The following is a 25,845-nucleotide window of genomic DNA, read 5'->3' as shown; positions in this document are numbered from 1 at the left end:
GTATCCCTCTATTGACTACAGGTCAACTGCCTGAAAATCATCCCCTGCTACCAGCTTTCCCATAAGAAGCCCTGCGATCACCTGCTGAATTTTGTGAAGCAGCAAGAAGAACCCCATAATGTGCCCCCCAAAATTGTGTCATGGGATTTTTCCACTTTAGGGGCCCCCTGAGAGTCCCTGGGCTGTCACCGCTTTGTTTTATGTGTGGGCAGTGGGTGGAGGCCTCCTTAAGCATTCACTGGAAGTGAAAATTAGCCAAGTCAACCTCACCGCCCTTTCCCTGTGTCCAACCCCCAGTGCTGATCCATGGAAGAACTCACCCCTCACATCACCAGTTGTTTAATGAGGGCAATATAAAAACCAGCAGCGGGGCAGGACTGGGCGATAACACCGAATCTCCGGCAAGGACAGCAAGCCAGACAAGGGATCCCACCAGATACACTCCTCCCTGCCTCACCAACTACGATGGGCACCTACAAAGTCCGTGTCGCCACCGGGAACTTCCTGCTAGCTGGGACATTCAGCTCTATCTCCATCACCCTGGTGGGGACCCACGAGGAGAGCGACAAGAAGCCCCTCGACAACTGCGGGAAGGACTTCAACCCCGGGGCGGTGAGTGCTAGTAGAACGGGGCCAGGGTCTGTGGACAGAACCTCCCAGTAGAAAGTGGGGGGGGGAGGGTCGCCAACACTCGTGACTTGGGGCTTTTTGATCTTCAATCCCCAGCTTCTGGAGTCATGGGGTTACATTGGGCGACTCTTTGTTCATTTGAAAAAAATATTGAAGTGTCTAGTCCTTGTGGTTGCTTAGAAAATCTGAACTAAGTGCAGCTTAAAAGATCTCCAAATAGTTGGTGTGTTTTTCTTAAATCTCCAGTGCCTGGAGTCACGTGATTATGACAGAAGATTGGCAGCTTTTATTATGAAAATGTTTACTGCTTATGCCAGAGAGGAGAAAGGGGTGCAAATTTTCAACTTGTAATTTTTTTTTAATGGTGAAAAATGGCTATTTGGCACTAACTTTCACAAATTTGCACTGATTCCACTGAACTATTTGAGTTCCAAAACAAAACAAAAGTCAGAATGTTTCGGTCTTCTCATTTTCAAAATGAAAGTGTTCACTTTTTCTAGACAAAGAGCATTTCTTTTGTGTTTCATTTTGTTTAAAATGTTAAAAAATTGCTTGAGATCAAAACAAAGCATTTTGTTTCAGGTCGAATGAAATATTTTGTTCAACCCAAAATGATGTCCCCTGACTTTCTGATTCGCGAAAAATTTCATTTTTTCGGTTTGACCAGAAGTGAATCCCCCCTCCCCAACTTTGTTGGAATTGCCAGAACTGAAAAATCCATTCTATGTCCTCATTATACTGTGTGGGGAGGATAGTCCAGTGGTTAGAGTCGTTGCCAGGGCTATGGTAGATCCTGGTTCTATTCCCTGTGCTACTGCAGTCTCACTGTCTGAAAGCCTTTCTGTGACTCAGTTTCCCCATTTATATAATGGGGATAACAGCACTGTACTACTTCACAAAGTGCTGTGAGGGTAAATGTGTTAAAGATTGAAAGTGCCTCAAGACAGCAGTGGTGGGTGCCAGATAAGACTAGCTGTAGAAATGCCTCAAAAATACAAAGCGCGTGAGTTACTGCTTTAATCTCAAGATTTGTAAACCAAACTCAGAATGGTTTTGGAGGGACGCTGAGGGATGGTGTGTGTTAGGGGGCTTTCCCTTCACGCCCTCCCCTGGTTCTTGCCACATGGACAGAAAGCAGAGGTCCAGAAGTCCGAACTGCAGGCAACGTGATGTTTATTGGGGTTAGTTCCAAACAAACATCCATCGCTCTACACGCCACCAGAGTCTATTTCCCAGCTCTGATGCTGCAGAACCCAGCCTGTGTCCCTGTTCCCCATCCCCCTCCCCCCCCTTAGCAGCCCCAAATATACCAGCCGTGCACACCCCTGGTCCCATCTCTTACAGCTTATGGTCATGTTCCGTTTTGGAGAGGCGTGAGTCTGGGGTCTTTGTCCCACCACTTTTGTGCCCCATGGGAGGGGGTAATGGAGCACAACTCACCACCGTGGTGCCTCCTACTGGTTGCTCCAGGGATTAGCTCAGTCCAGCTCCAGCTGCCTCCCCTCCGGCTCCTAACAAGCCTCACCCTAATTAGCTGAATGTTTCCACCTCCGGCTGGAGTTGGCCATCTGCACCACTACAGAGGGGTAAGGAGTGAGGTTGTGTCCTGGGCAAGGCCAGGCTCTTCTCTGGCTTTTAGTGTGTCATAGGCCTCTTCCCCCAACCACAAAGCAGGGCTGGGGAGGGGGTAAACAGGCTCCCCCCTTCCCCCATAGTGCAGGTACCTACCATCTCCCTGGTTCTGGCCCATTCTCTTCGTCTCTCTCTGCACTGAGCTGAGGGTGGGGGTGCACTGAGCATGGGGCTAGGGGTGCAGGGGCTGGGAGGGAGTTAGGGTGCAGGAGCAGGCTGAGGGTTGGGGTGCAGGGTCTGGCCAGGAGTTAGGGTGAGGGAGGGGGCTCAGGGTTGGGGCAGGAGGTAGGGGTGTGGAGCGCTTACCCAGGGCAGCTCCCATTTGGTGTGAGGGGTGCAGGTGGGAATGTGGGGAGGTGGTGCAGGAGCTCCTGTTTGGTGCTCAGGATGGGGATGGGGAGGGGTGCAGGAGTCAGGGCATGGGGAGGTTCAGGGGTGAGGGCAGAGGGCTGGGGATGTGAGCTGGGGTCATGGGGATGCTCCCAGCCCCCTGCCCTGAGCGGCTCACGGCAGAGGGCTGGAGGGGGTATGCCCTGATTTCACCCCCTTCCCCAAGGCCCCGCCCCCACCTCTTCTCCGCCTCCTTCCCCCAAGGCCAGTGTGCTGCAGCTCCACTCCTCTCCTCCCCTCCCCCTCCCTGGCACAGGTGATCAGCTGTTCGGTGGGGAGGGGGGCGGGTGTGATGTTGTACTCTATATGATTTTATAAATATATGCTAATGAGTGAATATAATGTAACTGGAATATGCTTCATGCAAAAGGTTTCTTGTAAGGTATCAATACAAAGCTTATACTCTACTGACTGTGATCCTCCTATTTGTATAAATGTATCACTCTTGTATCTGAAACTAGAAATATAAAATATAACTCTGAGGGCCTATTGTAATTATGCAAAGTGTGAGCCATTAATGGTGGTTTGGAATCTTGATGGCTCCCATCAACCAGGACAACTGTCTGCAGATGGCTCTGTTTGCAGGCAGGCCTTCCTGTGAGTCAGGCTGGGAGGAACGAGGGCTTGGAGTCTTAGGGCTGGTTTTCACTACCCTCCCGGATTGGCGGGTAGAAATCGATTTCTCGGGGATCGATATATCGCGTCTCGTCGGGACGCAATAATCGATCCCGAATCGACGCGCGTACTACACCAGCCCAGGTAGGAGTAAGCGCCGTCGATGGGGGAGCCGCGGCGGTCGATTTCCCGCCGTCTTCACAGCTGGGTAAGTCGGATCAGATACGTTGAATTCAGCTATGCTATATGGCGACACATTTCCTGATAGGGCCAGGCATCAAGGTGGAATGTCTTGATGCTCCATTTGCCCCACTGCCCCCTGTGCCTGCACCTTCCCTCGTATGGACATCCATATTCCAATGAGTGTGCCAGACGTCCCATAATGGTGTGTGTGACGAACTGGGCCTGTTCTCACTGTGGTCTGTGAATGCTGACAGGGGAGTGTGGCTGGAATAGTCTGCATTGGAGGATGGGAGACAGCCCGAGGGCACATACCTGAGTGTGTAACACGAGAACCCAGGAAGGGGTTGAAGGCCAGGTGACTCCTTAGCCCGGGAAACTGAACAAAGGCTGTGGGAGGGGTCGCTGAAGCCAGAGTGTGGGAAGCAGGCTGGAGAGATGGCTGGGAGGCAGAGATGGCTCTGACCTCCCAAGGGGGGCTGGGCTGGGATGCCTTGGGCCCCCAAGATGGACCTAACTGAGGGGGTCCCTGTTGTCTGTGCCTGCAAGACCTGTCTTGGACTGTATTCCTGTCATCCAAATAAACCTTCTGCTTTACTGGCTGGCTGAGAGTCGCAGTGAATCGCAGGAAGCCGGGGGTGCAGGGCCCTGAGTTCCCCAATACTCCGTGACAGTGTGCCCGAGAGGTTGGGTCTGGGTTATCTGTCACACTGTGGTGGAGGGCTCTTCCATGACAATTAGTGGTTGTACCTTGTGGGTCTGTGCCCCCCTTAAACACCGCAGTAGACATTGCAAAATTAGCATACTTAACAACAGGCCAATAGCCATAATAATCCACAGTAACATCTGGAGCCCTGGTTATTGTAATATAGTCCAACATCCAGGCCACCACCAGAACTGCTCCTCCTCCTCTGACAGGGTCAAGGTCTTTTAACACCATTCTGGAGTGTATGTTTTAAATCTGTCCGGTTGTTGGCAGTGGCAGCGAGCTGCTCCTGCAGGTTTCGCATGCTGTTGTCCATGTTTATGAGTCCACTGGATAGTCACAGGCAAACGGGGTATTGTCCACACCGGCTTGAGCACTTGGTATGGAACCGGGTAGTGTGCGCTGGTTCGATTGCACACAGCAATGAGTTCCACAGATCCATTCATGCACCCTAGTCCCGATGGGAGCGTGTAGAGGATTGTCGTCATGCAGACAGGAAGCAGGTGGCCAGCTGTCCGAAGTGCAGGTGATGTTTATCAGGGTTAGTTCCAAGCAAGCATATCCATCGCTCTACACACCAGCAGTGTCTGTTCCCCACTGTCCCCCGTACCCTGCTCTGACGCTGCAGAGCCTGGCCTGTGTCCCCCTTCCCCATTCCCCCCTCCTCCTCCTTAGCAGGCCCAAATATACCTGCTGTGCATGCCCTTAGTCTTTGTCTTTTGTTTACACATATTAGTATAAGATCTAAGCATATGAAAAAGTCACACCCCAAATTCAATCTCAGGCTGACAAACAAGCCTATACACTGATGGTGTGTGAATACTTGCACATGGCACTGAAATCGTTAACAGCACTGGCCTTTCTATAGCATTGCTAACTCACCTGACTTTTTTGAGCATCATGTGATCTCTGGGATATATCTTAAAGCCCCAAGCACCTGGAGTCATGTGAATCTGTGAGAATCTAGGGGTTTTGTTTTTGTTTTTTTTTAACTGAATTTTTTGTTTGCGGGGCAGAAAAAATCTGGAAAATGTGACCTCTTTTTATATTAATAATAATAATAATTGAAAAATAAATAACGGGACATTCAACAAAAGCAGCGAAAACGTAATCGGATTAAAGGGCTTTACATTCACCCCAGGATTCACTGCTACTAATTGGAAGACCTTAGCAGGGCTAAGCAGAGGGATTAAATCATTCAATAAGTCATTGTAATATCATCCAGATCTCCACCTGCTGCAATAAACAAGGGTTGTCTGCCCTGCGGTTTCTGGTCCCCAGCCAGTTCCCAAGTGCCTTAAGCAAGGGAGATGCCTTACAAAATGGGAAGGTTATTGCAAAATGTTTCTATGGGTTTTCTTACTCAAACTGAGCGGCTTTTCAAAACGCAGTGGGAGATGGTATATCGGGCTAGATGGGCCCATTGGACCCATCCAAGTGCAGAAGTTTTTGTATTCCTTTGTGGAGTCACAGCCTGGTGTGTAAAGAGACCAGAAGAGAAGCTGCCAAACTGGCATTGATATGTTTCATGGTAGGCCCAAGAGGCCAACACCCGGACTCACGATCTGCATCTACTCGGAAAACGAATTCAGTCTCCCTTACGCTAGCACTAGATCTCACTGCAGCAGCGTTAAGTGCCATGCCAGCCCCGAGCTGCTGCTCCTTTGGGATGGCAGGCCTGGTGTTTTGGTGAGTAGCCAGCATCAGGGGCTGGAGGTCACAAGGGAACAGTTCGCAGGGACCATAATGCCTGGCGGACAGGGCAGGCTAAGGGGAGTGGGGGGGGGGCTAGAGCAAGACTTAAGGGATCAGATAGCCGGGAGGTCGATCAGTATCGGAGATATCTGGGGCAATGCTTGGAGTTTTCATGGAGGGCCAGAAGATCTGGTGCATGGGGCTGGGTCAGTGGGTTGGTTGGAGATCAGGTGAGGCAGTGGGACAGGGACAGGCGAAGCTGTGGGGCAGGGCCTGGTGAGGCAACAGGCATCAGTCTGTAACTCAGCCAGCTTCCTCTGGCTCTTGGGGTCTTTATATAGTCCGGGTACCCACAGAGAGCGTGGCCAGCCCAGCCCATCGGGGGCCTGGGCTGCAGCTGCCCCGGGGCTGCAGGTTCAAGGAGAGGCAGCGGCTCAGGAGGGCATCCGAGGACCTGCCCCGGCGGGGCCCTGGGGAGTGGGGTGTGACGGGTTCAGTCACAGAGACCTCCTTGGGACTGTCACCTGATGTGCTGAAATTACCTCTGAGCCCGTTTTCCCTGCCAGCTTGGGACTCCAGAACCCTGCCTTGTTGAGCCAGACACGCTAGCCTGGTGCAAACACAGACCCAGGGTCTGAACCACCCCCCAAAGCTGCAGACTTAACTGAAAACAACTCAGCAAGTGCTCCTGTCTCCAGCACCCGGACACCCAGCTCCCAATGGGGTCCAAACCCCAAATAAATCTGTTTTACTCTGTATAAAGCTTATGCAAGGTAAACTCATAAATTGTCTGCCCTCTATAACACTGCTCGAGAGTTATGCACAGATGTTTGCTCCCCCAGGTATTATTTACTTACTCTGGGTTAGTTAATAAACAAAAGTGATTTTATTAAGTATAAGAAGGAGGATTTAAGTGGTTCCAACTAATAACAGACAGGACAAAGTAAGTTACCAAGCAAAATAAAACGAAAAAACAAGTCTAAGCCTAATGCATTAAGAAACTGAATACAGGTAAATCTCACCCTCGGAGATGTTCCAATCAGCTTCTTTCACAGACTAGACTCCTTCCTAGTCTGGGCCCAATCCTTTCCCCTGGTACAGCCCTTGTTAGTTCCACCTCAGGGGGTAACTGGAGAATTTCTCATGACTGGCAGCCTCCTTTGTTCTTTTCCACCCTTTTATAGCTTTGGCCCAAGGCAGGAATCCTTTGTCTCTCTGGGTCTCCACCCCTCCTTCTAAACGGAAAAGCACCAGCTTTAATATGGATTCCAGTTCAGGTGACATGATCACATGCCACTGTCAGACTTCATTACTCACTTGCTGGCATACTTGTATACAGGAAGCAGGGCCGGCTCCAGGCACCAGCTCACCAAGCTTGTGCTTGGGGCGGCACCTGGAGGGGGGCAGTGCGGCGCTCTGGCCGCCGTGGAGAGCGGAGCCCCGGCCAGGCTCTCCGCCCTCCCCCCGGCGCTCTGGCCGCCGGGGAGAGCGGAGCCGCAGCGGGCTCGCTGCCCTACCCCCAGCGCTCCGGCCGGTCGGGGAGAGCGGCCGGTGGCCAGGCTCGGTGCCCTCCCCTGCCGCGCTGACAGGAAGCTTATGAGTAAACAGAGCCATTTACAACCAATTGTCCTGATTAATGGGAGCCATCAAGATTCCAAACTACCGTTAATGGCCCACACTTTGCATAATTACAATAGGACCTCAGAGTTATATTTCATATTCCTAGTTTCAGATACAAGAATGATACATTCATACAAATAGGGTGACCACACAGTAGATTATAAGCTTTGTAATGATACCCTACAAGAGACCTTTTGCATAAAGCATATTCCAGTTACATCATATCCACACTTATAAGCATATTTTTATAAAATGTATGGAGCGCAACGTCACACAGGGTGCCCCTCTCATTAAACCACAAGGCATGGATGGGGCAGGCTGGGCCCACGGTAAAGGGCTTGGATGGCCGGGGGGCAGGACCTCAGCCTGCGCTTTAACTGAGGCCAAGCTTAGATGCACATGGCTGCTCTGACCCATTTGTGTCAGCTCCTAAAAAATGGTGGGCACCACTAGAGGGCTCACAAAGGCTTTAAAGAGATTGTGCCCTTCTCCTATACACTGCTCGGCTATGCTGAGGTACCTCAAGCTCTAGCCAAACCGGTAACCCTTGGCCTCTACCTCCAGGCTAATGAAAGGCAGGTGCTGAGTGGAACAGTAGTTGCAACCATGACCTGGTCGATCTGTGTTTCCTTGGAGACTTCCACACAATGGGGGCACAGGAGGCCAACAAGTATTTTATTTGTGTGGGGGAGACAGATGCTGATGGTTCATCCCTGAGTTGCTGGATTAATCCCTGAGTCACATCCTCACGCTCCGGTCGTCCGTCCGTCTCCGTCCCCCCCATTGCAGGTGGAGGAGTTCAAGCTGTGCAGTCGGCGCTGGCTGGGGGACATTGTCCTGGTGCGGCTCCACAAGGAGCCCTACTCCTTCTACCCCACCGACAACTGGTACTGCAGCTTCGTGGAGGTCATCTCCCCACACGGCCAGAGCTACCGCTTCCCCTGCTACCAGTGGATTGAGGGCTACTGCACCCTGGAGCTGCGGGAGGGCAAAGGTAGGGGCCTGCGGGCTGTGAGCAGGGCATGGGAGTTGGCCTGGTGCTGCTTGGGGTCATAGCAAGCTAGCTGTCCCCGTACACACCCCTCTATCTGTCCATCCCCATCCACCCCCGTCTATCCGTCCATCCCCATCCACCCCCCTCTGTCTATCCATCCCTGTACACACCCCTCTGTCTATCCATCCCCATCCACCCCTCTGTCTAATTGTCCCCATCCACTCCCCTCTGTCTATCCATCCCCATCCACCCCCCTCTGTCTATGCCTCCCCGTACACACCCCTCTATCAGTCCCCATCCACCCATCCCTGTCTACACCCCTGTCTGTCTATCCATTCCCATACACACCCGCTATCTAATCTATCTATCTATCCCATAGACACCCCTGTCTCTCTCTCTCATGTTCTCTCCTCTCCCCCAGGCCAGTTGGTTTGTGACGATGCCGATTCCCCGTTGCTGCTGGAGCAGCGGCAGGCTGAGCTGAAGCACCGACGCGAGTGCTATGGGTGAGTGAGACCCCGTGGGGGTTGGGGGAACTCCCCGGGGCTCAGGCCTGCGCGGGGTCCTGGGGATGGAGGGGGCGATAGGAACTGCAGGACAGGTAGGCCCGGGACTGTGGCTGAGGGTGGCTGGGTTTGGCGGGGCAGGGTGTATCGATGCTGCCTCTGGCCGGACACAATTGAGAGTATCAATTCAGGACAAATTGCTTAGAGCAGGGCAGTTACAGCCCAAGGCTGGAGTTCCTTTGCACACCAAGACAAACCAAACCAGCCAAACAGAGAAGACTTCGGTCTCACCCCACTGGCTAAGCACAAGTCACACAAGCAATTCCCTTAGACACTCCAGTTTCCTAGGATCCCCACCAGTGCCACTCGTTATGGGAACAAATGGTTATGAAAACCAAGACCCCAGTAAAAGAAAAAAGGTTCTCCTGATCCCAAAGGCCCAAGCCCCAGACCCAGCTCAATATACAAGTAAAATCTTACCCACAAATCATGGTGTTGCCAATCCTTTAGAATCTAAAATCCAAAGGTTTATTCATAAAAGAAAGAAATATAGATGAGAGCTGGAAGTGGTTAAATGGAATCAATTACATCCAGTAATGGCAAAGTTCTTGGTTCAGGCTTGTAGCAGTGATAGAATAAACTGCAGGTTCAAATCAAGTCTCTGGAGTCCATCCATAGCTGGGATGGGTCATTCAGTCCTTTGTTCAGAGCTTCAGTTGGTAGCAAGGTTCCTCCAGAAGTAAGAAGCAGGATTGAAGACAAGATGGAGGAGATGCAGCAGCCTGTTATAGTCTCTTGCCATGTGGCCTCTGCTTTCTTCGTTCCAAACACAAGCTGCCCAGCACATGGCTTGGAATAACCTCCGAGTTCTCTCTGTAGGCAGGTCCCTGCATGCCTTGCAGTGTCACAAGGCGGATCTGCCGTCTCTCAATGGGTCAGTTGTAGCTGATGGTCCTTAATGGGCCATCAAGCAGGTTAGGCAGAGCTGATGCCAAGTTGTCTGGGGTGTCACCCAGAAGCACAGCACAAGTTTGAACTACAGACAGTATAGAGCCAATACTTATAATTTTAAATACAAAAATGACACTTGCATACAGGTAGCATAATCATAACCAGTAAACCATAACCTCCTTATAGACACCTTATTTGACCTCCTTTGTACAAGATTTGGTGCCACTGCAGGATCTTGGTTGCAACAATGGTCTATACGGTCACAGTTTGTGTCAATAACGTGACACAGGGGCAGGCCAGGGCTGACGTCCCCTGCGATCTCTCCCTGCCCAGGTGGAAGGAGTACGCTGCCGGACTGCCCCGGTGTCTGGCAGTGGAGAACGTCATTGAGCTGGACTGTAACAGCATGTACTCCTTCACCAAGAGCACCAACTTCCTGCTGCGCGGGGGGAACGCGTGAGTGCTGCTTAACCATGGCCAGACCCGTTCCCAACGCCTGCCCCTAGGCCTGCCCTTAGAAACTACCCCCAACCCTGTACAGTAACCCTAACCCTGTACAGTAACCGTAACCTTGTACACAACCCTAACGCTGTACACAACCCTGTACACTACCCCTAACCCTAATCCTGTACACTAACCCTAGCCCTATACCCAACCTTATACTGTAACCCTAACCCTATACACTAACCATACCCCTATAGAAAACCCTATACACTAATCCTAACTCTATACACTAACCCTAACCCTTCATCAAGACCTCCCTCTTCCTCGAGCACGGGGTCAATGTGTGACTTCCGGCCCCCACAGCCCAGGTCGTTCCCAGAGACTAAACCCAAACCCTAGCCCTAACCCTAATTGTGTACTCTCTCCTTTCCCTAATCCTACTGTAACCCATGTCCCATACCCTTTCTCTCATTCTGCCTATGCCCTATAGTCCTTCCCTAGCCCTAACCTGACCGTGTAGCCTGACATCTTTCCGTAACCTTAACTCTGACCCTTCCCCAAGACCTCCACCTTCCTGCGGTGTGGGAGGGATGTGTGTGTGCAGCCCAGCCCCCAAGGCCCAGCCCCATGGACTAACCCCTAACCCTGTTCTATAACCTAACCCTTATCCCTAGCCCTACTCTATTCCTAACTCTATCTATTCCCATACACATCCATTCTCTCTCTCTCATTCTCTCCATCCCCACCCATCAATCTACCTGTCTTTCTAGCCATCCCCATACACCCCCTCATCCCATATTACTCACTCTAGTCCTTGTCGTAGGGGAGAAGAGCTTGAAAACCCAGGTGTAACCAACACGACCATGCTGCCTGAGTCTGCGGCCATCACTCCGACAGGGGGCAGCTGCCCCTTGCGTGGCTCCACTTTGCCACCAGTGCGTCTCTGGGGGGGAGAAAGGGGGAACCCTATTTGTTATGCCTGGTTCTCGGGGGGAGGAAAGACTATCCCCTTCCCAAGCCCCCCCCTCGGCGCTCTCCCACGCTCACCCTGCCCCCCTCTCCCCCCAGGCAGGTGGAGCTGCGGCTGAAGGGTTTCCTGAGCTGCACCAACTCCTGGGCGAAGCTGGACGACATCAACAAGGTTTTCTGTTTCAACAAGACCCCGATCACAGGTGGGTGATCCCCCACCCCCACCCTGAGCCCAGCTCGCCTGGGCCCACCGGAGCCCCCACGCACAGAGCAGGGTGATTGGGAAGTGTGACGCAAGCCACTAGAGACCCCAGCACTGCTTGTGCCAGGTCCTGCCCAGACCCCCCCCCCGACTGCGATCAGGGACCCCCCCCAGCCTTGTGCCAGGTGCTGCCCAGACCCCCACTGAGATCAGGCCCCCTCATGCTGGACCATTAGCTCTGTTCTCCAGCAGGGGGAGGCCGTGGCCCTGAGAGTGGCCGAAAGCTGCCCCAGGCACCCAGGGTAGGACTTGAACCCGGCTCCCCTGAGCCCCGACAGGGCACATTAACCCCGCAGCTGCCCTGCTCGTGTCCCCCCAGAGTACGTGCGGGCGCACTGGCGAGAGGACACGTTCTTCGGGTACCAGTTCCTGAACGGGGTCCACCCAGTGGTGATCCGGCGCTGCACAGAGCTCCCCTGCAACTTCCCTGTCACACCGGCCATGGTGGCCTCCTCCCTGGGGGAGAGCACCAGCCTGCAGGACGAGCTGGAGGTAAGTGGGGCGCCAGGGACACCCCTGGGGGGACTTGGCTGCACTCTGGCTCTCTCCCCAGTGTCGCTCTGGGCACAAGCAGCCACGGGTCAGAGGTGTCCAGCTGGCCCAACTCCAGAGCCAGTGGCCACGCTCACACTGACCACTCGACTCCAGGGGCTAGTCCCAGGGCACTGCTGCAGGGAAGCTCACGGCGCTGGGAGAGGCACTGCTGCGGGGAAGCTCACAGCACTGGGATAGGGTACTGCTGCAGGCAAGCTCGCAGCACTGGCATTCCAGCATTCCCCCATGCCCTGGGGTCCCCTCTCTGCACCCCTGGATATGCTGGCCCCCACCAGCCCCCACACTCTGGTCTGCTCTACCTGTGTCTTGCAGAAGGGGAACATCTTCCTCGCTGACTATAAAATCCTGGAGGGCGTCCCGGCCAACACGATCAACGGCTACCAGCAGTACATCGCCGCGCCCCTCTGCCTGCTGCACCTGCAGCCTTCCGGGGAGCTCGTCCCCGTGGCCATCCAGGTAACAGCCCCTGGCGCCCCCACACGCTGCCTAGTGGGAGCCCCACGCAGCCCCCACCCCTACACAGTCCCAGGGCTGGGCATTGCCGTCTAAGGGACTGCCCCAGGGAGAGAACCCAGGAGTCCTGGCTCCCAGCCCCCCCTGCTCTAACCCACTAGACTCCACTGCCCTCCTAGAGCCGGGGATAGAACCCAATAGTCCTGGCTCCTGCCCCCCTGCTCTAACCACCAGCCCCCACTCCCCTCCCAGAGCCGGGGAGAGAACCCAGGAGTCCTGGCTCCCAGCCCCCCCGACAGACACTACTCTGGGCCACCCCCATCTCTGCTGGCAGCGAGTGGGTCTCTGCAGACTCACTGGCACCTCGCTCTGAACTCCAGCCCTTTGTCCCCGGAGCTGAATCCCGATGCAGGCACCTGCACTGTCTGTCCCTTCCACAGCGGGGCCGGGTAAGGTTAGGGTGAGGGTAAAGATTCGGGTTAGGTTAGGTTATAGAGTAGGGTAAGGGGTTAGGGTTTAGAGGAGGGTTGGGGGTAAGGAATTAGGATTAGTGTATAAAGTAGGGTTAGGGTATAGAGTAGGGTTAGGGTTGGGGTATAGAGTACGGTTAGGATATAGAGTAGGATTAGGGATAAGGAGTTAGGGTTCGGGTATAGAGTAGGTTTAGGGGTAAGGGGTTAGGGTATAGAGTAGGGTTAGGGGTTAGGGTTCGGGTATAGAGTAGGGTTAGGGGTAAGGAGTTAGGGCTGGAGTATACAGTAGGGTTAAGGGTTAGGGTATAGAGCAGGGTTAGGGGTAAGGAGTTAGGGCTGGGGTATACAGTAGGGTTAAGGGTTAGGGTTTAGAGTAGGGTTGGGGTAAGGAATTAGGATTAGGGTAAAGAATACCGTTAGTGGTAGGGTATAGAGTAGGGTTAGGAATAAGGAGCTAGAGGTAGGGCTAGGGGTAGGGTATGCACACCCCAGTTGTGTGTATATGCACACTCCAGCTCTGTGTGTGCTCAGCTGTGTGCATACACACACCCAAGCTCTGTGTGTGTGTGTGTGTGTGTGTGTGTGTGTGCGCACCCCAGCTGTGTGTCTCCTCTTCCTAACACTGGATTTGCTGTACCGTCATGTCCCCTCATCCTGGCAGCCGGGTCCCAGCCCCTGGGCTCCCCTGGGGAAGCAGCAGGATTCACACCCCCGGCCTGCACCAACCCGGCCCCCGAATCCTCCTGTGTCTCTCTCCCACCCCCCCCACAGCTCAGCCAATGCCCAGGCCCCGACAGCCCCATCTTCCTGCCCAGCGACTCCGAGTGGGACTGGATCCTGGCCAAGACCTGGGTGCGCTATGCCGAGTTCCTGGTGCACAAGTCCGTCAGCCACCTGCTGCTCACCCACCTGATTGACGAGGCCTTCACCCTGGCCACCCTGCGCCAGCTGCCCATGTGCCACCCGCTCTTCAAGGTGAGAGAGGGGCTGGGCCGCCCCCACCCCCGGGGCCCGCTGTGCTCAGATGTGCGGGAGAGAAGAGCCCAGCAGGGGAAGCGTGCCAGACGGGCCCCACTGCCGGCACCCACCTGTGCCCAGCCACACCTGCATGTACCAGGCAGGCAGGGTGTGTGTGCCCGGTGTGCCAGGCTGGGCTTGCCCCACGCTGGCTGCGTTCTACCCATCGTGGTCCAGCACATCCCCCACCTCCTGGATGATGGGGAAGAAGGAGCCGCTGCTGGCTTATCAGAGGGGCCGGGTCCTTGCCCCCACCGGATACATGCAGGGGTGGGGGTGGCTCCCTGCTTGCCCTCACCCACTGCTGTGTCTCTTCCCCCACAGCTGCTGCTGCCCCACACCCGCTACACGCTGCACATCAACGTCGTGGGCAGGACCCTGCTACTCAGACGCGGAGGGATCATTGAAAGGGTGAGAGGATGCCATGGTCAGGGGCATTGGACCCCACTCCCCTCCCAGAGCCGGGGAGAGAACCCAGGAGTCCTGGCTCCCAGCCCCCACTGCTCTAACCACCAGCCCCAACTCTCCTCCCAGAGCTGGGGAGAGAACCCAGGAGTCCTGGTTCCCTGCTCCCCCAGCTCTAACCACCAGCCCCCACTCCCCTCCCAGAGCCAGGAGAGAACCCAGGAGTCCTGGCTCCCAGCCCCCCCTGCTCTAACCACTAGCCCCCACTCCCATCCCAGAGCCATGTACTTGGGAGTAAAATGCACCTGTCACCCGAGGTCACCTGGAACCCCTGAAGCTCTCTTCCCGTAATGTCTCGCCTTGAAAACCACATCGGGAACCTCCCGGAGAGCAGATCCTTCGGGCCAGCCTCCATCTCAGTTAGTCCCGGTGTTTGCACCGTACAGCTCTGCGGATGCAGCCTCTGCTTGCAGCTCATCGGTACTGTTAGCAATTAACTTCCAGAACTCCTGGAGGACGGGTGAGGTCCCAGCAGGCTGGAGAAGGGCAAACATGACATCTGTCTTTGAAAGGAAGAACAAAGAGGACCCAGGGAATTACAAACCAGTCAGTCTAACTGGAAGATACTGGAACAAATTATTAAACAATCAATATGTGCCCAGAGGATCATAGGGTTAGAAGGAAGGGCCCACATGGATTTGTCAAGAACAAATCATGCCAAACCAATCTAATTTCCTTCTTGGACAGTGGTGCTGACCTAGTGGTTGGGGAGAAGCAGTAGACGTGATATATCTTGATTTTAGTCTTTTGACACATCCCACGTGCAAACGAGGGAAATTTGGGCTGGCGGAATTACTATGGGTGGTTGAAAGACCAGACTCCAAGAGTGGGTTCTCAATGGTCCGCTGTCAAACAGGGAATCTAGTGGGGTCCCACAAGAGGACAGGCCTGGTTTGTCACTATTCAATATTGTCATGAATGACTCGGATAACGGAGTGGAGAGATCGTTGATAAAATTTGAGGCTGACACCAAGCCAGGATGGGTTGCAAGCACTTCAACAGGCAGGATTAGAACTCAAAGCGACTGCGACAGCTTGGAAAATTGGGCTGAAATCAACAAGCTGAAATTCAAAGGAGACAAATGCAAAGTGCGCCACTGAGGAAGGAAAACTCCAGTGCCCACCTGCACAATGGGACATAACTGGCTGCCAGGGGGTTGTACTGCTCAAAAGGATCTGGGAGTTGTGGTGGGGTCCCAAATGGAATATAAGACAACAATGCAATGCAGTTGGGAAAAAGGTTAATATCATTCTAGGCTGTATTAATGGGAGTGTCATGTGTAAAACCAGGGAGGTCATTGTCTGGTCCTGGTGAGACCTCAGCTGGAGAATGGGGGGGTGGGGGGGAGATGTCACACTTTAGGAAAGATGTGACCAAATTGGAGAGAGTCCGGAAAAGAGCAACAAATATGATAGGCTTAGAAACCCTGATCTATGAAGCCAGGTTTAAAAAAACCTGGGCACATTTAGTCCTGAGAGAAGAAGACCGAGGGGGGGACCTGATAGTCTTCAAATATGTTACAAAGAGGACGATGATCAAATGTTCTCTGGTCCTGCTGAAGGCAGGACAAGAAGTAATGGGCTTAATCTGCAACAAGGGAGATTTAGGTTAGATATTCGGAAATGCTTTCTCTCTCTAAAGATAGTTAACTCTGGAGCAAGCATAGAGGTTTTGGAATCTCCGTCATTGGAGGTTTCTAAGAACTGGTTGGAAAAACATCTGGGGTTGCGAGTGATTGGTCATTTTTGGGGTACAATGCAAAGCGAAACATCGGGGAGGCACATTTGTCACGGGGTGTGTTGTCGGTCATCGGGTTGCGCTGAAATAGATTGTGGCGGTATTTCATTCTAACCCACCCCCCGGCCCGGTGACTCAGCGGTTGAAGGCTCTGTCTCTGGTCCCTTCCCAGGCCATGGGCTCAGGGCTTGAGGGGACCAAGGTGCTGATGGCCAAGGGCATGTCCTGCCTGACCTATTCCTCCCTCTGCTTCCCTGATGACATCCAAGAGCGTGGGGTTGACTGCATTCCCAATTACTACTACAGGGATGATGGGTTGAAGATCTGGTCGGCCATTGAGAGGTAAGGAGCAGGAGCCGGGGCAGAGGGTGGCGAGGAAGCAGATGGCATGTGGAAAATTCTCACCAGCTCAGAGTTGCTTAGAAACACGGCTTTCCTGCCATGTAAAGAATTCTGAGTTTAAAAAAACTGTAATTCCCCAAAAGGCACTTTTTCAAAGACACCGCCCCCACCCCCCAACACCCAGCTAGATTGCATGAATGATCCTTGAGCCACTCGTGAATCACACAGAGAAGGGGACCAGACAATTCTCTCCAGCCTTGCACACCAGAACTATACCATCTTGCCCTGGTCAGAAGCCTGGTCAGTTTCAGTTTATTACCCAGTCCGCCCCTCCCTCAATGCGGAGAGGACATGCACCAGTCTTTGTATCTGAGCTGAGATTTCCTGAGCACTTCAACCAAACCAAATTGTTTTAGGTAAAATATAAAACAGGTTTATTAGCTACAGAAAGATAGTTTTTTTTTTAGTGATTATACGTGGTAGGCATAAGAGGTTAGAGATAGTTACCAAAGAAAATAAAAGGTAAGCGCACTGTCTGAATCTTAAACCTTATTACCTAGGCAGCATTTAGAGCAAACAATTTTCTCATCCCACTGGATGTTACAATTCTTCATACACAGGCTTCTCCCTGAAGCCTGGGACCAGTCTCCTCAGTTTAAAGTTTTCGTCTTCCCAGCGTTCTTGTTGCTTCCAGCGTAGGTCAGGGAGGAGAAAGGCCAAGGAATGGTGCCACTGTCCCTTATTTTATACTCTCGGTCCATGTACCTATAAGACACTTGCCCGGACATGCCCTGATGGGCTTTGCTGAGTCACTGGGTTGAGCAATCCCCTGGTGGGTCTTGTGCAAATGGGTCAGAGAGGGGAGCAGTCCCCATTGTGTGGGGCTTGGGCAGCCCTCATTGAATTGTAAATCCCTTGATTACAACTTCCCTGCTTATTAATGGTTTGTGAACACCCTCCTGGGTGGGGTGGGGGGAAGTTCATAGATTCATAGATTCTAGGACTGGAAGGGACCTCGAGAGCTCATCGAGTCCAGTCCCCTGCCCGCATGGCAGGACCAAATACTGCCTAGACCATCCCTAATAGACATTTATCTAACCTACTCTTAAATATCTCCAGAGACGGAGATTCCACAACCTCCCTAGGCAATTTGTTCCAGTGTTTAACCACCCTGACAGTTAGGAACTTTTTCCTAATGTCCAATCTAGACCTCCCTTGCTGCAGTTTAAACCCATTGTTTCTGGTTCTATCCTTAGAGGCTAAGGTGAACAAGTTCTCTCCCTCCTCCTTATGACACCCTTTTATATACCTGAAAACTGCTATCATGTCCCCTCTCAGTCTTCTCTTTTCCAAACTAAACAAACCCAATTCTTTCAGCCTTCCTTCATAGGTCATGTTCTCAAGACCTTTAATCATTCTTGTTGCTCTTCTTTGGACCCTTTCCAGTTTCTCCACATCTTTTTTAAAATGCGGCGCCCAGAACTGGACACAATACTCCAGCTGAGGCCTAACCAGAGCAGAGTAGAGCGGAAGAATGACTTCTCGTGTCTTGCTCACAACACACCTGTTAATGCATCCCAGAATCATGTTTGCTTTTTTTGCAACAGCATCACACTATTGACTCATATTTAGCTTGTGGTCCACTATAACCCCTAGATCCCTTTCTGCCGTACTCCTTCCTAGACAGTCTTTTCCCATTCTGTATGTGTGAAATTGATTTTTCCTTCCTAAGTGGAGCACTTTGCATTTGTCTTTGTTAAACTTCATCCTGTTTAACTCAGACCATTTCTCCAATTTGTCCAGATCATTTTGAATTATGACCCTGTCCTCCAAAGTAGTTGCAATCCCTCCCAGTTTGGTATCATCCGCAAACTTAATAAGCGTACTTTCTATGCCAATATCTAAGTCGTTGATGAAGATATTGAACAGAGCCGGTCCCAAAACAGACCCCTGCGGTACCCCACTCGTTACGCCTTTCCAGCAGGATTGGGAACCATTAATAACAACTCTCTGAGTACGATTATCCAGCCAGTTATGCACCCACCTTATAGTAGCCCCATCTAATTTGTATTTGCCTAGTTTATCGATAAGAATATCATGCGAGACCGTATCAAATGCCTTACTAAAGTCTAGGTATACCACATCCACCGCTTCACCCTTATCCACAAGGCTCGTTATCCTATCAAAGAAAGCTATCAGATTGGTTTGACATGATTTGTTCTTCACAAATCCATGCTGGCTATTCCCTATCACCTTACCACCTTCCAAGTGTTGGCAGATGATTTCCTTAATTACTTGCTCCATTATCTTCCCTGGCACAGAAGTTAAACTAACTGGTCTGTAGTTACCTGGGTTGTTTTTAGTTCCCTTTTTATAGATGGGCACTATATTTGCCCTTTTCCAGTCTTCTGGAATCTCTCCCGTCTCCCATGACTTTCCAAAGATAATAGCTAGAGGCTCAGATACCTCCTCTATTAGCTCCTTGAGTATTCTAGGATGCATTTCATCAGGCCCGGGTGACTTGCAGGCATCTAACTTTTCTAAGTGATTTTTAACTTGTTCTTTTTTTATTTTATCCGCTAAACCTACCCCCTTCCCATTAGCATTCACTATGTTAGGCATTCCTTCAGACTTCTCGGTGAAGACCGAAACAAAGAAGTCATTAAGCATCTCTGCCATTTCCAAGTTTCCTGTTACTGTTTCTCCCTCTTCACTAAGCAGTGGGCCTACCCTGTCTTTGGTCTTCCTCTTGCTTCTAATGTATTGATAAAAAGTCTTCTTGTTTCCTTTTATTCCCGTGGCTAGTTTGAGCTCATTTTGTGCCTTTGCCTTTCTAATCTTGCCCCTGCATTCCTGTGTTGTTTGCCTATATTCATCCTTTGTAATCTGTCCTAGTTTCCATTTTTTATATGACTCCTTTTTATTTTTTAGATCGTGCAAGATCTCGTGGTTAAGCCAAGGTGGTCTTTTGCCACATTTTCTATCTTTCCTAACCAGTGGAATAGCTTGCTTTTGGGCCCTTAATAGCGTCCCTTTGAAAAACTGCCAACTCTCCTCAGTTGTTTTTCCCCTCAGTCTTGATTCCCATGGGACCTTACCTATCAGCTCTCTGAGCTTCCCAAAATCTGCCTTCCTGAAATCCATTGTCTCTATTTTGCTGTTCTCCCTTCTACCCTTCCTTAGAATTGCAAAGTCTATGATTTCATGATCACTTTCACCCAGGCTGCCTTCTACTTTCACATTCTCAACGAGTTCCTCCCTATTTGTTAAAATCAAGTCTAGAACAGCTTCCCCCCTAGTAGCTTTTTCAACCTTCTGAAATAAAAAGTTGTCTCCAATGCAGTCCAAGAATTTGTTGGATAGTCTGTTCCCCGCTGTGTTATTTTCCCAACATATATCCGGATAGTTGAAGTCCCCCATCACCACCAAATCTTGGGCTTTGGATGATTTTGTTAGTTGCTTGAAAAAAGCCTCATCCACCTCTTCCACCTGGTTAGGTGGCCTGTAGTAGACGCCTAGCATGACTTCTCCCTTGTTTTTTGCCCCTTTAAGCCTAACCCAGAGACTCTCAACACTTCCGTCTCCTATGTCCATCTCTACCTCAGTCCAAGTGTGTACATTTTTAATATATAAGGCAACACCTCCTCCCTTTTTCCCCTGTCTATCCTTCCTGAGCAAGCTGTACCCATCCACACCAACATTCCAATCATGTGTATTATCCCACCAAGTTTCAGTGATGCCAACAATGTCATAGTTGTATTTATTTATTAGCACTTCCAGTTCTTCCTGCTTATTCCCCATACTTCTCGCATTTGTATATAGGCATCTAAGATACTGGTTTGATCTTTCCTCCCAGTTTTTTCCTGACTCTCCTTTCTCTCTGCCAATATAGCCCACACTCCCTCTTGTTTCCGACTCATTTCCCCGGTCTCCATGTTCCCCACTTACCTGTGGGCTTTGCTCACCTGTCCCCGTCGAACCTAGTTTAAAGCCCTCCTCACTAGGTTAGCCAGTCTGTGTCCGAATAGGGTCTTCCCTCTCCTCGAAAGGTGAACGCCATCTCTGCCTAGCAGTCCTTCCTCGAATAGCATCCCGTGGTCTAGGAAGCCAAAGCCCTCCTGGCGACACCATCTTCGCAGCCAGGCATTCACCTCCATGATGCATCTGTCTCTGCCCGGGCCCCTACCTTTAACAGGAAGAATTGAAGAGAATACCACCTGTGCTCCAAACTCCTTCACCCGTGCTCCCAGAGCCCTGTAGTCACTCTTGATCCGCTCAGTGTCACACCGCGCAGTATCATTTGTGCCCACATGGATGAGTAGCATGGGGTAGTAGTCAGAGGGCCGGATAATCCTCGACAATGCCTCCGTAACGTCTCGGATACGGGCCCCCGGCAGGCAGCATACCTCTCGAGATGAAATGTCAGGGCGACAGATGGGCGCCTCCGTCCCCCTCAGCAGAGAGTCTCCGACCACCACTACCCTACGTTTCCTATTCGCAGTGGTGGCAGCAGACTCTCCAGCCTTAGGGGTACGAGGCTTCTCCTCCTTTACTGTAGGGAGTGATTCCTTCTTTCCTGTATCAAGAAGAGCATAACGGTTACCTATAACCACGGCAGGAGGGTTCGGAGCAAGGGTGGAGCACTGCCTGCTGCCAGAAGTAACCAGCTGCCAGCGTCCACCCTGAGCCATCTCCTCCTCCACCAGTGGTGTATCAGCAGTCCTGTGTACTGGGACAGCTACCTCAGCTGTCTCCACATGGACACTGTCGAGGAATTGCTCGTGGATACGGATGCTCCTCAACCTAGCCACCTCCTCCTGTAGCTCTCCCACCTGCTGCCTGAGAGATTCCACCAGCAGGCACCTTTCACATTGGATGGTCCCCCCAGCCTGGATATCAGTAAGTGGAAATTGCAAGTTACAGTCTTTGCAAAACCACACCAGGATCTGGGTAGAGGCATCCATGCTTAGGCACTCTGTCTGGCTACAGGCACAGGTGGAGGAGACAGTAGCAGTGCTGGCACAGGTGTTGCGGGTCTTCCTAACCATCGTAAGCCTCCCTCTGTCAAACTCCCGTCTGCAGCCCCCTGTCAGCTGAAAGGGTTGTTTAAGCAAACAGTTAGAATGTAGTTGCTTTATAGGTATTAAGGGGAATCAAGAGAAAACAGATGGAACCGGCAAGGGACCCTCGCCCCCTTCCTGCTCCCTTCCAAACTCCCTTGCGAAACTCCCTGTTAGCAGCCCCTGTTCGCAAAGTTCTTTGTATGTCACTAGCAAATTTACAGCATATTTCAGTAACAACCACCCAGCAAAATCTCATAACTTCATACACACTAATGATACACATATTTGGAAAGAACAAGGGGTTTCAGCAAATCATGACCTTTCATATGATATCGTACATGGCATGCTTTGTATGAAATATCACAACTATATATGAATGATGCATATGGGTTTTACAGGGAGCTATTTTGAGGTACAGCGTGTCACAGATTCTATTCCTGATACCTGGAGGTTCCCTGATAACAAGGTAGCATGGTGCCAACAGGCAGCTTTGGGCACTAAAAAATTAATCCTACCACAATGGAAAAGTCAACCCCCATCAAACATTGATGCCTGGCTTGGTGATCTGGCCTATCACACAGCTAGCGAATGGCTGGCATTCCAGAGAAAGGGAATGTCCGAAAAATTCAAAGCAATTTGGGCTGATTTATTAGAGGTCTATGATCAATGTACACCCAGATTTGTCACATCCCCTCTCCTGCCTTTATCCGAACCCCCGTTACTTACTTTGTGTGGTAGATTCGTTGGCTTTGGAAAAATGAATGAAAACTTGTAAATACAGAAAAATGGAGAGGAAAAGTCAAACTTTTGGGAATTTTGCCCAAAACCAAATTCCGGGAAAAAGTCTTGTTGCAGGTGAATGGAAACACTTGATTTCAGTCAAGCCAAGACATTTGGTGTCAGTGGCGACGCTTATTTAATGTATTAACTTCCACAAGAGCAAGTCCAATTTGAAATGAAAACTTCAACTCTGCTGTAGACGAGATCTAGGATCACCTGGAGTTCAGGCCAGCGGCTTAGCCACCAGGCCATGCTCCCGCAGCTAGGAAAGAGCGAAGTGGAGGGGACACTAGGTACCGGGAAGGGTGCATGGTAGCATTGGGCTGTTTGCAGATGCTGGCTGAGTGACGCTGGCGCACTGGGGAGCGATGAGGCCTTCATTGACCCACCAAGATGACACATCTCTGCTGTTTCCAGCTTCGTCTCCGGCATCGTCAGACACTATTACCGCAGCGACGCCCACGTCCTGGCCGACTGCGAGCTACAGGCCTGGGCAGACGAGATCTTCCGTGAAGGCTTCCTGGGGAACGAGGTGTCCGGTAGGGGCCATGTAAACCCAGAGCTCTGCAGCCACTGGTCACTGGGCTCTATGCGGGGCTGGCTGGGGGGCATCTCTGGACTGCGTATCTGTCAGCCAGATCCCAGCTGGTGTCAATGGGCGTCTTGCCATTGGAGTCAATGGGGCACGATCCCAGCTGGTGTCAATGGGCGTCTCTCTATTGGAGTCAATCGGGGCAGACCCCAGCTCATATCAAGTGGCCCTGCAGGCAGGGATCACGACCCCCGGATGGGGAGCAAGGTGTCTGACCCCGCAGGGACAGGGTGGCCTGGGTCACGGTGGTGGGACGGGGCCGTGGGGTGACTGGGAACGGACCTGCCGTGGGAACGGACAGGGCGGGGAGCTGGTGCGGGGTGGAGCTGAGGCCCGGAGTAGGGTAGCAACTCACCGGGGGAGGCTCTGGCAGAGGGAAGCATCAAACCTGGCTCTGTGGGGTCCCAGCCCAAGGCCATGGGGCAGGGCCGGGCTGGGTCAGTGACGCCTGTTCTCCATCCCGCAGGCTTCCCCTCGTCCCTGCAGAGCATCCCCGAGCTCATCAAGTACTTGACCATGTGGATCTATTGCTGCTCAGCCCGACACGCCGCCCTCAACAACGGGCAGGTAGGGAGAGGCCAGCCTGGGCGCTCGGGGCCCCATTCCCTGCCCCCCCACAGGGCCCTGGGGTCCCACCACCGACACCCCCATCCTGCCCTGCACAGCAGCCTGGGGTCCAGCCACCGACACCCCCACCCTGCCCCCCACCCCACTGACACCTCAATCCCCAGGACCCTGCCCTATCAGCCAATCCCCCACCCAGCACCCAACCCCAGTGAGACCGCAGACATTGTAGGACCCTGCTTCAGCCCGCTAAAACCCTCCCCTACTGCCGCACTCAGCACCCCCAACCCCCGCCTTGACTTTCCTAATCATTGCCCATGGATGAGACTCTGACCAAGCCCTGGGTGCCCAGGTCTCTTTGCTGAGCCAGACCTTCCCTGTGTGCCCCCTGGGTGGGGTGAGGAGGGGATCCCCAGCTGGGCTGGGGGGGGGTCCCCTGCTGCTCTGACTGCGGGGGTCTCTCTGGGCCGCAGTACGAGCTTGGAGCTTGGATGCCCAACTTCCCGGCCACCATGAGGAACCCCCCGCCCCAGGCCAAGGGCACCACCTCTCTGGAGAGCTATCTGGACACCATCCCGGAAGTCAACAGCACCAGCACCATCCTCTTCACCCTCTGGATCATCTGCTGTGAGCCGGGGGACTCGGTGAGGACACGGGAGCTATGGGGCACCATGGGGCAGGGAGCGAGGCAGGGGCAGCAGGGAGGCGGTCTCTCCTGGCAGGCAGGGCTGGGCCCAGGGTGGCACTAGGGGGCGCTGTGGGGCCGGGGCAGCAGGGGGCACTCTCCCCTGACTCGCAGGGCTGGCCCCACAGCGGCACTAGGGGATGCTGTGCTGCAGGGAGTGGGACGGGGGCTCAGCAGGGGGTCCTCTCCCCTGGCTGGCAGGGCTGGCCCCAGAGTGGCGCTAGGGGGTGCTGTGCTGCGGCTGGGGGTGTCTCTTTAATGAGCCGTTCAGCTGAGTTCTTCCCCCCCCCGTGGTAACAATAAAGGACCCGCTGACATTTCACCTGAGCCGGGGCATGAACCCAGGTGTCCCAGCCCAGCTGCACTTTGGGGGATTCCATTCAGACACCCATAAATTTCACCCGTGTTGTTTCAACCAGCCTCAGGATTCTTCTTCCCTCCCTGGCCTGAACTCCTCCCAGTTTTGCAACAGAGCTGTTAAACAGCTGCCCTGTGCTGTAGGGCACATGAGGGATCCTTGTGTAACCAGCTGCCCTGCCCCAGAGGTGGGCGCATCTCAGCGTCGGGTGAGGGATCCTTGTATAACCAGCCGCCTTGCCCCAGAGGTGGCCGCATCTCAGCGCAAAGCGAGGTCCCTGTGTAACCAGCCACCCCACCCCAGAGGTGGCTGCATCTCAGTGCCAGGCAAGGGGTCCCTGAGTAACCAGCCACCCTGCCCCAGAGGTGGCTGCATCTCAGTGCCAGGCAAGGGGTCCCTGAGTAACCAGCCGCCCTGCCCCAGAGGTGGCTGCATCTCAGCGCAAGGTGAGGGGTCCCTGTGTAAGCAGCCGCCCCGCCCCAGAGGTGGCTGCATCTCAGCGCTGGGCGAGGGAGCCCTTCCGTGCTGTCCCTCACAGCTCTACCATTCCCTTGCAGAGATCCCTGGGCACGTATCCCGATGAGCACTTTACGGAGGAGGAGCCCAAGCGGCTGATCGCAGCCTTCCAGGGGCGCCTGGCCCAGATCTCCCAGGAGATCCAAGAGAGGAACAAATCCCTGCCCATCCCCTACCGCTACCTGGATCCCCACCAAATTGAGAACAGCACGTCCATCTGAGCCCGACCGGCAAACCCTGCGGCCGCTGGCAACTCTGTCCCCGAGATTCGGTCCCGGGAGCAGTAAACCACAGCCTGGCTCCACTCTGAATGGCTGATTCTGTCTAGTGGGGTACAGCACGGGGGGCTGGGAGCCAGGACTCCTGGGTTCTCTCCCTAGCTCTGGGAGGGGAGTGGGGGCTGGTGGGTTAGAGCAGGGGGGGGGGCTGGGAGCCAGGACTCCTGGGTTCTCTCCTTAGCTCTGGGAGGGCATTGGGGGCTGGTGATTAGAGTGGGGGGGCTGGGAGTCAGAGTACATGTAAGTTTTGTGTCATTTCGAAAAATAAAATTTTATTTTACAGTATAGTATTGCTTTTATTTTGAATTACATATGGGGGGGGCACCATAATCTTTTCAGTGCTTATGGCCTCTAAAGGTCTTAATCCGGCCCT

At 52.9% G+C, this 25,845-nt stretch overlaps 1 protein-coding gene across 1 annotated transcript; it reads left to right on the top strand.

The window, feature by feature from the left end:
- The first annotated feature begins 465 nt into the window (after positions 1-465).
- Positions 466-25,415, top strand: LOC128823283 (hydroperoxide isomerase ALOXE3-like). Its single transcript, XM_054005506.1, has 14 exons — positions 466-612; positions 8,258-8,462; positions 8,884-8,968; positions 10,253-10,375; positions 11,432-11,535; positions 11,914-12,086; positions 12,462-12,605; positions 13,847-14,050; positions 14,417-14,503; positions 16,467-16,636; positions 22,897-23,018; positions 23,538-23,638; positions 24,109-24,279; positions 25,236-25,415. The coding sequence occupies exons 1-14, from the start codon at positions 466-468 to the stop codon at positions 25,413-25,415; spliced, it is 2,016 nt and encodes a 671-aa protein (XP_053861481.1).
- Positions 25,416-25,845: the final 430 nt, after the last annotated feature.

This window comes from Malaclemys terrapin, chromosome 15, assembly GCF_027887155.1.
Source record: "Malaclemys terrapin pileata isolate rMalTer1 chromosome 15, rMalTer1.hap1, whole genome shotgun sequence".
Taxonomy (NCBI): domain Eukaryota; kingdom Metazoa; phylum Chordata; order Testudines; family Emydidae; genus Malaclemys; species Malaclemys terrapin.
Note: the sequence above shows the minus strand (reverse complement) of the source record. Positions and strands in the feature narration are given on the sequence as shown.